Source organism: Bos javanicus, chromosome 22 (assembly GCF_032452875.1).
Source record: "Bos javanicus breed banteng chromosome 22, ARS-OSU_banteng_1.0, whole genome shotgun sequence".
NCBI classification, from domain to species: domain Eukaryota; kingdom Metazoa; phylum Chordata; class Mammalia; order Artiodactyla; family Bovidae; genus Bos; species Bos javanicus.
In genome coordinates this window covers 52,210,236-52,224,210 of record NC_083889.1, presented here as the reverse complement: position 1 = coordinate 52,224,210, position 13,975 = coordinate 52,210,236, and the positions used below count along the sequence as shown (strand labels likewise).

The 13,975-nt window shown below is 45.2% G+C and overlaps 1 protein-coding gene across 6 annotated transcripts in view; it reads right to left on the bottom strand.

The window, feature by feature from the left end:
• Positions 1-13,975, bottom strand: part of ELP6 (elongator acetyltransferase complex subunit 6) — a 78,511-nt gene that overhangs the window by 50,905 nt on the left and 13,631 nt on the right. For 2 of the 6 annotated variants that reach the window (XM_061397659.1, XM_061397662.1), the window contains one exon: positions 10,157-13,027. The exons of the other annotated variants lie outside the window; for them this stretch is intronic. In XM_061397659.1, coding sequence (XP_061253643.1) covers positions 12,899-13,027 — 129 coding nt within the window. In that variant the 3' untranslated portion in view covers positions 10,157-12,898. Of the gene's footprint in view, positions 1-10,156; positions 13,028-13,975 lie in introns of those variants that run through there. 6 annotated transcript variants of the gene reach the window in all.

Below are 13,975 nucleotides of genomic sequence, written 5' to 3'. Positions count from 1 at the left end.
GGCCCTGTAAGGGCCACCACGATGCTTGCTCTTGAACAGGTGTCAGTAATTAATGATCTTAAGGGAAGAGAGAAATGCAGGAACAGAAAAAAGCCCATCAATCAATAGTCCAGGGATAAAGCAGAGACCTAGTTCCCCCTCAAGAGATACACACAACCATACATCTTTGAGTTCTGCAGGAACCAGGCCTGCACCCAATGAAGGATGGAAAAATGGTGTTGACCCTCCTGACATCAATCAACTAAAGCTTGGATTGCAGTTTCAATCCCTGAATCAGGAAAACTCCTGGAGTAGGGAAATGGCAACCCACTCCAGTATTTTGCCTGGAAATCCCATGACAGAGAAGCCTGGTGGGCTACAGTTCAGGTGTCGAAAAGAGTCAGACATGACTGAGCACACGTGCACGCACCCTTAGCTTAGTTCAGTTCAGTTCAGTTCAGTCGCTCAGTTGTGTCTGACTCTTTGCGACCCCATGAATCGCAGCACGCCAGGCCTCCCTGTCCATCGCCAACTCCCGGAGTTCACCCAGAGTCATGTCCATCGAGTCAGTGATGCTATCTAGCCATCTCATCCTCAGTCGTCCCCTTCTCCTCCTGCCCCCAATCCCTCCCAGCATCAGAGTCTTTTCCAATGAGTCAACTCTTCGCGTGAGGTGGCCAAAGTACTGGAGTTTCAGCTTTAGCATCATTCCTTCCAGAGAAATCCCAGGGCTGGTCTCCTTCAGAATGGACTGGTTGGATCTCCTTGCAGTCCAAGGGACTCTCAAGAGTCTTCTCCAACACCACAGTTCAAAAGCATAAATTCTTTGGCACTCACCCTTAGCTTAAACCTTCCCCAATTTTGCTGTTTGGGGAGACACTGCTTTGGGAAAAATGCCTGGTGTTCTCCTTACTTGCTGCAAGTAATCATCAAACATTCCTTCTCACAAACTTCGACTTGGTTGTGTCTGTTGCCTCAATACCAAGAGGCAAACCCTGTTTTCAGGTAACACTCCTGGGTAAAAAAGCCTTTCTGTGGTGTCCCTGTTTCTTGTTTGTAGGAAAAAGGCTTAACCTTCCCTGAGTTCCAAAGGGCAAACTCAAACAGTTACTAACCCAGGAAGTGAGGGAATGCAGAAACAGAGGGAAACAGTCCCGGTTCCTCCGCCAGGGATTGATATAACAACAAAGCCCTTTGAATTCTTCTGCTTGAAGGAAGGCCCCCAGCCAGGTGGATGATAGTAACTTCAGGCTGAGTACAAGCATCCTAGACCACCACCCTGTTCATCACCAGCCAGTATATCTACTACTGCGGGCAGGAATTCCTCAGAAGAAATGGAGTAGCCATCATGGTCAACAAGAGTCCGAAATGCAGTACTTGGATGCAATCTCAAAAACGACAGAATGATCTCTGTTTGTTTCCAAGGCAAACCATTCAATATCACAGTAATCCAAGTCTATGCCCCAACCAGTAACGCTGAAGAAGCTGAAGTTGAACGGTTCTATGAAGACCTACAAGACCTTTGCCAAGAAAATGCACTGATCATAACAAACACCCTCTTCCAACAACACAAGAGAAGACTCTACACATGGACATCACCAGATGGTCAACACCAAAATCAGATTGATTATATTCTTTGCAGCCAAAGATGGAGAAGCTCTATACAGTCAGCAAAAACAAGACCAGGAGCTGACTGTGGCTCAGATCATGAACTCCTTATTGCCACCCTAGACCATACAGGTATGACCTAAATCAAATCCCTTATGATTATACAGTGGGAGTGAGAAATAGATTTAAGGGCCTAGATCTGATAGATAGACTGCCTGATGAACTATGGACTGAGTTCATGACATTGTACAGGAGGCAGGGATCAAGACCATCCCCGTGGAAAAGAAATGCAAAAAAAGCAAAATGGCTATCTGAGGAGGCCTTACAAATAGCTGTGAAAAGAAGAGAAGTGAAAAGCAAAGGAGCAAAGGAAAGATATAAGCATCTGAATACAGAGTTCCAAAGAATAGCAAGAAGAGATAAGAAAGCCTTCTTCAGCGATCAATGCAAAGAAATACAGGAAAACAACAGAATGGGAAAGACTACAGATCTCTTCAAGAAAATTAGAGGTACCAAGGGAACATTTCGTTCAAAGATGGGCTCGATAGAGGACAGAAATGGTATGGACCTAACAGAAGCAGAAGATATTAAGAAGAGATGGCAAGAATACACAGAAGAACTGTACAAAAAAGATCTTCACGACCCAGATAATCATGATGGTGTGATCACTGACCTAGAGCCAGACATCTGGAATGTGAAGTCAAGTGGGCCTTAGAAAGCATCACTACGAACAAAGCTAGTGGAGGTGATGGAATTCCAGTTGAGCTATTTCAACTCCTGAAAGATGATGCTATGAAAGTGCTGCACTCAATATGCCAGCAAATTTGGAAAACTCAGCAGTGGCCACAGGACTGGAAAAGGTCAGTTTTCATTCCAATCCCAAAGAAAGGCAATGCCAAAGAATGCTCAAACTACCGCACAATTGCACTCATCTCACATGCTAGTAAAGTAATGCTCAAAATCCTCCAAGCCAGGCTTCAGCAATATGTGAACCGTGAACTTCCAGATGTTCAAGCTGGTTTTAGAAAAGGCAGAGGAACCAGAGATCAAATTGCCAATCTGCTGGATCATGGAAAAAGCAAGAGAGTTCCAGAAAAACATCTATTTCTGCTTTATTGACTATGCCAAAGCCTTTGACTGTGTGGATCACAATAAACTGTGGAAAATTCTGAAAAGAGATGGGAATACCAGACCACCTGATCTGCCTCTTGAGAAATTTGTATGCAGGTCAGGAAGCAACAGTTAGAACTGGACACGGAACAACAGACTGGTTCCAAATAGGAAAAGGAGTACGTCAAGGCTGTATATTGTCACCCTGCTTATTTAACTTATATGCCGAGTACATCATGAGAAACGCTGGACTGGAAGAAACACAAGCTGGAATCAAGACTGCCGGGAGAAATATCAATAACCTCAGATATGCAGATGACACCACCCTTATGGCAGAAAGTGAAGAGGAACTCAAAAGCCTCTTGATGAAAGTGAAAGTGGAGAGTGAAAAAGTTGGCTTAAAGCTCAGCATTCAGAAAATGAAGATCATGGCATCTGGTCCCATCATTTCATGGGAAATAGATGGGCAAACAGTGGAAACAGTGTCAGACTTTATTTTTCTGGGCTCCAAAATCACTGCAGATGGTGACTGCAGCCATGAAATTAAAAGATGCTTACTCCTTGGAAGGAAAGTTATGACCAACCTAGATAGCATATTCAAAAGCAGAGACATTACTTTGCCAACAAAGGTCTGTCTAGTCAAGGCTATGGTTTTTCCTGTGGTCATGTATGGATGTGAGAGTTGGACTGTGAAGAAGGCTGAGCACCGAAGAATTGATGCTTTTGAACTGTGGTGTTGGAGAAGACTCTTGAGAGTCCCTTGGACTGCAAGGAGATCCAACCAGTCCATTCTGAAGGAGATCAGTCCTGGGTGTTCTTTGGAAGGAATGATGCTAAAGCTGAAACTCCAGTACTTTGGCCACCTCACGCGAAGAGTTGACTCATTGGAAAAGACTCTGATGCTGGGAGGGATTGGGGTCAGGAGGAGAAGAGGACGACAGAGGGTGAGATGGCTAGATGGCATACTGACTCGTTGGACATGAGTCTGGGTGAACTCCGGGAGTTGGCGATGGACAGGGAGGCCTGGCGTGCCGTGATTCATGGGGTCGCAAAGAGTCGGATACGACTGAGTGACTGAACTGAACTGAATGAGAAGAAAGTCACACACACTGTAGCCCTCATCCCAAGTTTTGCCTATAAAACCCTGAAAACCACGGTGGACATTCAGGTCTTTCAAGCACAAGTCACCCATTCCCCTCAATTGACCATTGGAATCTATCTTTCTCTGCTCCAAAGGCCTACATTTCTGTTTGTCGGGCCTCACTGTGCACCCACCATGTGAATTTGGGTTGGAAAACATGGCTGAGCTGAGCAATTTGCACAGTCCTTGCATCTGACCTTCCAAGAAACCCTGAGCTAGGTCTTGTTACCAGGTCTCACAAGAAGAGGCTCTACCCAAGACGAGGGTACAGGTCCCAGTGGACCCATTGCCCGTCCATTCCTGGGATGGGTAGTGATCATCTGCGGGTCTGGGGGAAGCTTGGCCTGATCACGCCACACACAGGTCTCGAGTGTCAAGGCTCAGCCTCACCCCATCATGCTACCCTGGGCACACTCCCTTCAGTTTACCCACACCCACCCTGGAGCGATCTGGACATGCAGACGAACCCTGTCCTGCCCTTGAGGGTGGCATCACTGGGGTTGCATAAAGGACAGATGTAACCACACCAAGGCTAAAATCAGTGGCAGCCCTTCAGGCAGCTCCAGCCCCCATCACCCCTCACAAGCCAGTCATGCCCCCTCCCATCAACCCTGTACCAACATCTCCAAAACCTTGCCTTCCTCCTTGCCCACACCGCCGTCATGGCAAAATTAAACAATAATGGTGTTGGGCTGCACCCCCACAGGCTTACAACCCCTGTGCTTGCCCGCTTCAAGACAGAAGAATGAGCCTAGAGTCAGCAACAGAGACATCGACAGTGTGAAGAGGTGGTCCCCAACCTCTGGCACCGGGGACTGGTTTTATGGAAGACAATTTTTCCATGGCCTGGGGAGTGGGAGTCAGGGGTGGTTTGGGGATGATTCAAGAGCATTACATTTATTGTGCACTTTCTTTCTGTTATTATGACATCAGCTCCACCTCGGATCACCAGGCATTAGATCCCAGAGGTTGGGGACCCCTGCTTTAAGGATGGGGGAGCTTACCTAGTCTAAAGCAAGGTCCTGGAGCAACACCCCACCAGTGCCAAGCAGACATGGAAGAAAGGGAACCTGATGACCAGCTGTAGGGGAATTGATGTCAGGTGGGCTCATTAGTTACCAGGGAAACCAGTGGGAGGAGCATGTACCAGATGGGCCTTTTGATCAGACCAATCACCAGCTGGGGTGGGGCAAGTACTAGGAAGGTCAGGCACATGAGCAGTGTACAGGTGAAGCAGGCATATCTCAGGCAGGGCCAATGTACCAAGAGCAAGAGAACAGCCATCTTGAGTGGCCTGACTGTACAAATGGGGACGATGACCTCTGCCCAGAGTGACCTTTTAACATTTTGCCCTGTATTCAGACTTGGCTTTTGGCTTTAAAAGAGAATGTTTATTCTATAAAGGAAATATTCTTTTGTTATTTTTAGAGGGGCAACAACAGAGAGCAGTGTAGGGGAGCCTGACCTACGCCCTTACCCAGCTTGCATCGCTCTACGTCTGATCCTTTATAACCCATGACCGGGCCCCTTGGAAGCCTTGGGCAAAAGGCACCTCAGTTCTCTGTCACCAGTCTTCCTTTGCTCTCCACTGCCTCATTCCTTTTGACAAATATGAAGTCTATCCAGTGTTTTTCGTTTTCCGAGTGATGTCACCCTGCGTGACCAAGTCCCAGTCTCTTCCTTTCACCGTCAAATTCCTACAAAGAATATGGCTCTGAACTTGGCTCGCAGCAGAAAATCTTGGGGGAATGTTCAGTTAAGTCAGAGTCTTCCTGAGCCCCACCCCAGGCCCACGGGACCCAAGTCTTCTCTCCAAAGAGCACTGGAAACGTCTTTTCACAAGCCCCACCACAGGGATGTACGTGACTAGACTGTCTTTTGGGTACTCCTGTCACCCTGCTTCCTCCCCATCCATTCCCCACCCAACCATTTCACCCAACCTTAGTTTACAGGGAACTGACTCTCAACAAGATCTATATGCCTTCTCCCAAAAAACAAGGGCCTCCAGAACTGACACTTGGTTAAGTGCTTCTGCACCCTGCAGCACTGCCCCAAATCCCCCACTGCACAAGAACCACTGGGGTCCCTCTGGGGACCCTAAGGCTCATGGGTCCAGGGTGAATCCACTCTTGAATCTCCCCCAAGGAGTTGAACGTAAAGTGGCCATGATCTTAGGTATTCTCCAACAAATTATTACAAAAACATGGGGAAAAGTTGAAAGAACCATATAGTTAACAACTATGTATTCTAGATTCTACAACTATTAACATTTTCTAGTGGTAAAGAATCCACCTGCCAGTGCAATACACGCAAGAGATGTGGGTTCGATCCCTGGGTCGGGAAGATCACCTGGAGAAGGGCATGGCAGCCCACTCCAATATTCTTGCCTAGAAAAGTCCATAGACAGAGGAGCCTGGTCAGCTACACTCCATGAGACTGCAAAGAGTCAGACACAACTGAGCGCACACAAGCAGTATCACGTTTTTCTAGAAACAACCAAAAACACCATCCCTTTATCCACCTATCAATCTTATTTCTTATGCATTTCCAGGTAAGTTGCAGATGCCTGATTTTCATTTTTAAATACAACTCAGGTGGAACAGCTTGTCAACTGGAAAACAACTTAGACGTGAGAACGGTGTTTTCTTTGGGGACATGACAGCCAACTAACTACAGCCTGGAAAAAGCCTCTCAGATAGCTCTGAGGAACTGTTTCCAAGAGGTAAGAGATGAGCCAGGATACACAGCAAACAAAGAAAAAACATGTAGTCAAACACCAAAAGTCTACTGCTAATCACAAAAACAGACATCTCAAGTATGGGAAGATGCTGAGTCTGGGCTCCCTGAAATCATTCCACTGATATGCATCTTAACCATGAGGGCTAGTACCTGGTTTTCTTCATCCTGAGTGCCCCTCGGGGTGTACTACTGGTGGGAGGTAGGCAGCTGCAGTGGCTGATGGCTCAATGGCAGGCAACATTTTTTACTGAAATGGTCTACAAGCTCCACTTGCCCTTCCTACCCAAAGCTCAACCTTATTTTGGATTGCTCCCCATGGTAAATTAAAAAAAAAAAAAAGAGCTGAAGAGTTCATCCAGAAGAACAGTTCCCAGTTCTTGAGATTCCACGTGGAGCCAAATCTCACGACAATCTTGAAAAATAAGGGCTAGGTCTATTTCACAAACGAAGACAACGTCCTTGAGAGGGGAGGACATTTGCCCAGGGTCATTCTGGTAACTGATCAAGCACATAACAGCCACAGGACTCTGGCTGGGTTCCAGCCCACTGCCCGGCCACCTCAGCCTGTCATGGACACGGAGAAGGGTATTCATGATGAAACGGTGCTCTCTTTGCAATCACTTGCACTACCGATCATGCTCACGTGGAATTAAGCATTAGTGATAGCAGCTGGCAACGTGATAAGAGCACAAAGGCCGCTTTAGGACCAGAATCCTCGGATTTGAGTTAAGGGTCTGACATGCAGCTGCTCTGCAGTCGGGAAAATGAACTTAACCTCAGGGAACCTGGACTTCAGAGTCAGGTTCCAAGACACAACCAAGAAAACTGACCTCTCTGGTTTCCAAAAAACTTACATCACTATGAACACAGGTAAAACTCTTAGATTCTTAGAGCCAGCAGTCATCTGAATAACCATGATAACGGTCATTAAAAATACTCAAAATCTCCAAGTTGTATTAATATTCAATCAATGCCTTTATTAACTATCAAGTTCCTATGTGTCAGAGACAGGGATCCAAGTTAATTCTCTGCACTGGAGAAGCTGTCTTAGTGCACGCCTTCAAACAAAACCTTACAGGCAATATTACAAGGTCATAATAGCTGCCAATAATAGTGACAACTATTGATTGTAAAGCCCAGAGACGGGCTTTACAATATTATTACTACCTCATAAAATCCTCACCATGGCCTTTAGAGGCAGGTCAGGTACATACGCCTCATTTTAAGGATACAGAAATGAAAGCACCCAGAGCCATAACAACTTGTTTGAGGTCACAGACAGGCAGCATCAAATGGCCATCTGCACAAGCCCGAAGTCGAACTTTTGCCACTGAGCTTTCAAGTGCTGTGGGTGGGAGTTGGTGGGCAGGACACCAGAGAGAAGGGACCACCAAGGGGATGTTGTATGAGCAGGGCCTTGTAAGGGAAGAGTTTGCAGCGACAGCTACTGCTTAAACCACATGCCAGGGCTATCTTACTTTCATCACTTATTTGATCCTGACAATGTTTTAAACGCCATGAAACAGGCTCTTCTTATCTCCCCATTTTGTAGATGATGAAACTGAGGGCTGGCAAGGTTAAGTCACTTGAGACTGTAGTCAATGACTTCATTGTTCCCTTCTGTGTGAGCAGATCCTACACACAGCCCTGCCCACGGTTAAGTGACGGTGATCGCTCCCAGTACGGTGAGCAACTTCAGTGTCAGCCCTGGCCACGTCTTGCTTTGGTCAATGGAGTGTGAGTGAACGTGACCTCCACAGGTCTGGCAGAAGTTTTTTTAAGCGCCATTGTTTGTGTGGGTCAGCCTCTTGTTCTTTCCCTTGGGACGAAAGAGCAATAGTCCTGCTTTGGGACTGCTCCTTCCACTTGGGTCCCAGACTGAGAGGCCCTGGAGCAGAACTGTAGCAATGAGCTGCAGCCCCTGGACATGCCATGCGAGTGAAGACTACGTTTGGTAATGGAAGTCACTAGGATTGGGGGACTGTTTGTTACTAACACAGAGCTCTCAGTGAAGAGGAGTCAGGATGCTAACCTCAGTACCCATCATTTAAATGCCGTAAAATTCACCTGTTTTAGGTATAAAGATTTTTAGTAAAGTGCAACTATCACCATAATGTAACTTTAGAACATTATCATCATCCCAAAAAGAAGCCCAGTGGAGCTGTTTCTCATTTTCACCGCCCTGACAGCCCCGCCCCCCATCCCACAGGATTGTATGACATGTAATCTCTGTGTCTGGCACAGAGTTATGGAAGTTCATCCATGTTGCAGCATGTATCAGTAGTCCACTTCTATTTATGCCAAGCAGTACTTCATTGTATGGAGATATCAGACTTTGTCCTTTCATCTGCTGACGCACATTTGGGTTGCTTGCACTTTCTCCGATTGTAAATAACACCGCTGTGAGCACTCACATGCATGCTTGTGTGGATGTACGTTTCCATTTCCCTCGGGTAAGTACCTAGGAACTCAATGGCTGGGTCACACAGTCAATCTACATTTAACATTTTTAAGAAACTGCCCAATGTTTTCCAAAGTGGCCACACTATTTTACATTCCTGCCTGCATATGTGAGGATTCCAATTTCTCCTTATCCTTGCTAACAGTTGTAATTGTCAGATGTTTTTTCTTTTGATATAGCTGTTTCAGTGGTAATATGGTGGTATCTCATGGTGGTTTTAATCTGTATTCCCCTAATGGCTAAAGATGCTGATCAACTTTTTAGGTGTATGTTGGTTATTCCTATGCCTGCTTTGGTGAGGTGTCTATTCAAATCTTTTCCCCATTTTTTAACTGGGATATTTGTCTTCTTATTGAATTGTAAGAGTTCTTTATATATTCTAGATACAAGTCTTTTATTGTATATCTGGTTTACAAATGCTTTTTCCAGAAAAACAAATAGAATGGGTAACTATTTCAGAAATAAATAGTACTAGCACTGATACAACAAAGAAAAGTAGCCATAAATAAAGGCCAATAACAAAGAAAAAGTTTTAAATTACCTCCAAAAAGTTACTTGACCTTGACCAACCCAAGTCCAAGTCCTCAGAATAAAAAGCACTAAGAATTTCAAAACATATAAAAAGCAGCAAATTCCTCAACATGGTTTATGAGACACATACGGCTCTATGCTCAAACAACTACAGTTTTTTACATGAGAGGAAAAAGTTCCTGAAGAATATTTTACACCTTGGTAAGATCTGGTAAATTTCATCTGGCTAAATACTGGGCTGGACCAATATTTATCCATAAGATGTTGCCAAAAAATGCAAATGAACTTTCTGGCCAACCCAGGAAGTGGGCATAATATCCTTTAAGTGAAGACTATTTTTTTTTTTTTTTGCCTCACCAAACAGCTTGTGGGATCTTAGTTCCCTGACCAGGAATTGAACCTGGGTCCTCAGCAGGGAAACCCCAAGTCTTAATGATTGGATCACCAGGGAATTCCCAATAATGAAGAATCTTGATACTGACATACATTAACCTTTCAATAGTTACTAAAGACAAATTTCAGAGAGGTTCATTTATGAACTTCACACATAAATAAACCACAACTACATAAAGAGAAAAGAACATTACTTCTTAGTAAATACTATTGGGTTATTTATTAATAGCTATCAACATGAAGACAAATTACAACACTGTAAGAAATTCTAAACAAGTCTAAATTTTAAGCATATTTTTTAAACTGTTGATATTTTAAAGTAGGGAAAAAAACAAAGAATAGCACCTTCATTCCAGCAAGGAAGAAACATAAATTTCTGAATTCTGAAGAATTAACATACAATCAGAAAAAAAAAAAAGAACATTTCAAGGTCCTGTTCAAATAGTACTGCTTCCATAAATTCCTCCCTGATTCTCTGGCCCCTCAATTAAAAAAAAAAAAAAAAAAGGGTAAATAATTGCTCTTTCCTCAGACCACCAGCCTATAAGCCTCACATTACTTGAACTGCCTTGATGGGCCTGTTACCTTCTCCACTGCATCACATTTAGTTCCTATTTTCTATGCCCATTCAAATACAGCAGGTGTCATTATTTTATTAAACTCTTATATAAAATAGGTGTTTGAAAAATATTTCTTGAGTTGATGTGTATCTGAATATTAAAAAAGTTTCTGAAGATTATTTTCTAAAAACCAGAATGTAGAAAAACATACACAAAGGCAATGATAAAATCTGACTTCCCCCAATATTACAAAGAATAAAAAAGAAGGTTGACACCAGCTTTTAAATGGTAAATGATTAAGGGTGAGAAATAGATCCTATACACATGGGAAAATTCAGAAAATCATATCTAGTCTTCAACCTGATGTTGGTGGAGGAAACCAACAGGTGACTGGTAACTGGTGCCAGCATCCAGAATGGAACGACTTGATGACAGCTGAGGGCCGGCCCATGCTTTCAACCATAAATTCTACTTCAGGGAGTAGTCTCTCAAATGTCATTATTCCTTACCCTCGTAGGCCTCCTCTCTGCTTTATTTAGAGCACTGATCATGGTCTAACTCTACATCCCTTAATTCTCAATTCTGTTGTCTGTCTCCTCCCCTGGAATGTCAGTTCCACGAGGGCAGACACCTATTTTGTCATTGTCACACCCTCAGAAAGTGTTAGTTGCTCAGTCGTGTCCAACTCTTTGCGACCACATGGACTGCAGCCTGCCAGGCTCTTCTGTCCATGGAACTTCCCAGGCAAGAATACTGGAGTGGGTTGCCATGCCCTTCTCCAGAGGATCTTCCCGACCCCGGGATCAAACCCGGGTCTCCTACATTACAGGCAGATTCTTTGCCATCTGAGCCACCAGGAAAGCCCCACACCCTCAGAAGGTGCTCAATATTTGCGGAATGGATTAATGTTCTAAGGAAACAAGTACTTGCCCAATCCCCAAACAGGCATAGTATATAAAATTCATAACAGCGTAATTTATAATTACAAAAATCAGAACCCACATGCCTAGAGAATAGCTATGCAAATTAGAAATTAATGATACCATAAAATGCTAAGTAGCTATTAAACATTAAAAGTTTACTGAAAATATTTATATACCAAGAGAAGAAATACCATATCATGTAAAAAGCGTCCTGCGGTGCCTTACCCATTCAGAACTGCAGCTCATATGAAGCGTGTATAAATATTTACGTACTAATAAAAGAATGGCATTCTTTAATAGCTACTTTAAGTGACTTACACTCGTAATTTTAAAATATTCTATCAAATGCCATATTTTCAGAAGAAAAGCAGCTACTGTGTCAATGGAAAAACCTACACAATAGTCAGCACGACTTGAGGAGCAGGGCGATAAATTGTTCCCTTTTACAAAGCTAAAAAATGTTCAGTTCAGTTGCTCAGTCGTGTCCGACTCTTTGCAACCCCATGAATTGCAGCACGCCAGGCCTCCCTGTCCATCACCAACTCCCAGAGTTCACTCAAACTCATGTCCACACTGAGTTAAAAGTAAACACTGGTTATGAAAATGTCCTTAGTCCCTGCAAAGCAGTGTTATCTTTTTAATTTTACTTATTTCTTAAGGTCGAAATCTTCATAGCATAACATACATACAATAGAATGTACTCATTTTAAGAAAACAGGCTGAGGTGACCTTGACTGAGGGGCTGAGTGTGGCAAGTGGATCACAGGATGCTGGGCGAGAGCTCCCCGCCTTCAGTCTTCACACGAGAGCGAGGCACTGGCTCCTCCTCAAGGTCCTAGCCTGCCTGGAAGCAAGAACATTCGTTCCCGGCCTCACCAAGGCCATGCAAACCTGTGCCCCATGGGGGCCCTGTGTGGCCAAGCCCAGGGCCTTGATGGCTTGGCCTCAACGGCATGCTAGGCCAGGAACCCAGCAACCACAGAAATAAGAGGAGCTAACCTTTGAACAGGGCGGAGCCTGCCTCTGGTTTCCACGCGGGTCAGTTGGCAATCTGTAGCCTAATCTCCTAATCTTTAGCCTACTCTATGATGCTGAGCGTGCTTCCAAACCCCTCGAAGCCTGCTTCCTCAATGGACTGAAGAAGAAGAAAATCCCCTTGCAATATGAAGGTCAAAGTAAACGTGACCATCCACGGGAAGCCACGAGGTGGGAGCTCACTGTGTATCGGCCACACTTATCCTAGATGTCACCGGGACACCTGCCATCCAGGACTGCCTCTTGGCTGGCACGTTCACACCCACTCCGGCTTTGAGTCACCACAACCAAAAATGGGGAGTTGGAGCTAAAGCGTTTTGAATGAGGAAGGCTCCAAAGGACCCCATTTCTGCTCAGTTGCTTGATCTTTCACCACCAAAAAATAGTCCCAGGTAGCTTCAGCCGCCCCTAAATCAGGTCACAGAACAGCAGGAGACATTCCTTTGGCGAAAAAGGATACACTCTTGTCCTGTATCTTGTACTGGTACGTGAGGCTTCGATCCCGGGGGGTGGTGGGCTGCAGTGGTCTTCTCCACAGGATCCTCAGCTAAGTGACGAAGAGAAGAATGAAAGAGGAGAAGCCCCCCGAGTACCTGCTCCAGTGTGAACCCTGTCTGCCTCCTCGCTGACCTTCAGCTGAGGTCAGGTGCGATGCGGTAAATGGGACCAACCTCTGAAACAAAGCTCACTACCCGTCACCTAAAACAGAGGTTTCCCCTCCATTACTATAGTAATATTTGCTCATCCTGGAAAACACGGAAGACAAAGAAAAGTAGAAAACACTCATCCAGAGAAAAACCATGAAAGTACTTTCGTGTATTTCCTTTCGGTCTTTTCTGTGAGCCTGGTTTTGTACTTTTGGGCTAGATGAACTTGGAAGGCCAATGCAATAGAATGCACACACTCAATTCTGAGGCTCCAAAGACTAGACATTTGTCCTAAGTGACTACATCGCTCTGCGGGGCTGAGCGGCTTCAGAGCCACACGCTGCCAGTGGAAGGGTCTCCTCGGGGTGTGCCTGGCATACCACCAGCACAGCCTCTCTGAGCCTGCTCGAATGCTCTGATTTCCATACCTGACTCTGAATGACTCTGGGCCAAAACTCCCACCCACCCACCCTTAATGGGTCAAAAGTGGTCAACGCGAAGTTAACCTGGAAGAGGTGGCAAAGGCTTTAGGGTGATCCCGAAAGAGAAGTTTCAGAAGGCAGAGAACCATGGCAGCCCCTGGGCATGGGGAGAACCTGACCTCCCTTCCAGGCCACAGGCAGGACTCCATGCTTCCCCCTAAGTACTCCAAACATCCCAGTGGTGGGGTTAGGGGGTGGCAGTAACGCCAGCCAGGAGAATAGCCTCCCAAGTCTCCATTTGAAAAGGAATGGTGTTGGCCTGAATACACAGAGCCTGCTATGACCCTGTGGTAGAAGTCTGCTGTTTATTGCCTTCCCCAGGGGATAGCTGGACAGTCATCTCCTCTCCAAGAACTCCCCTCTGGC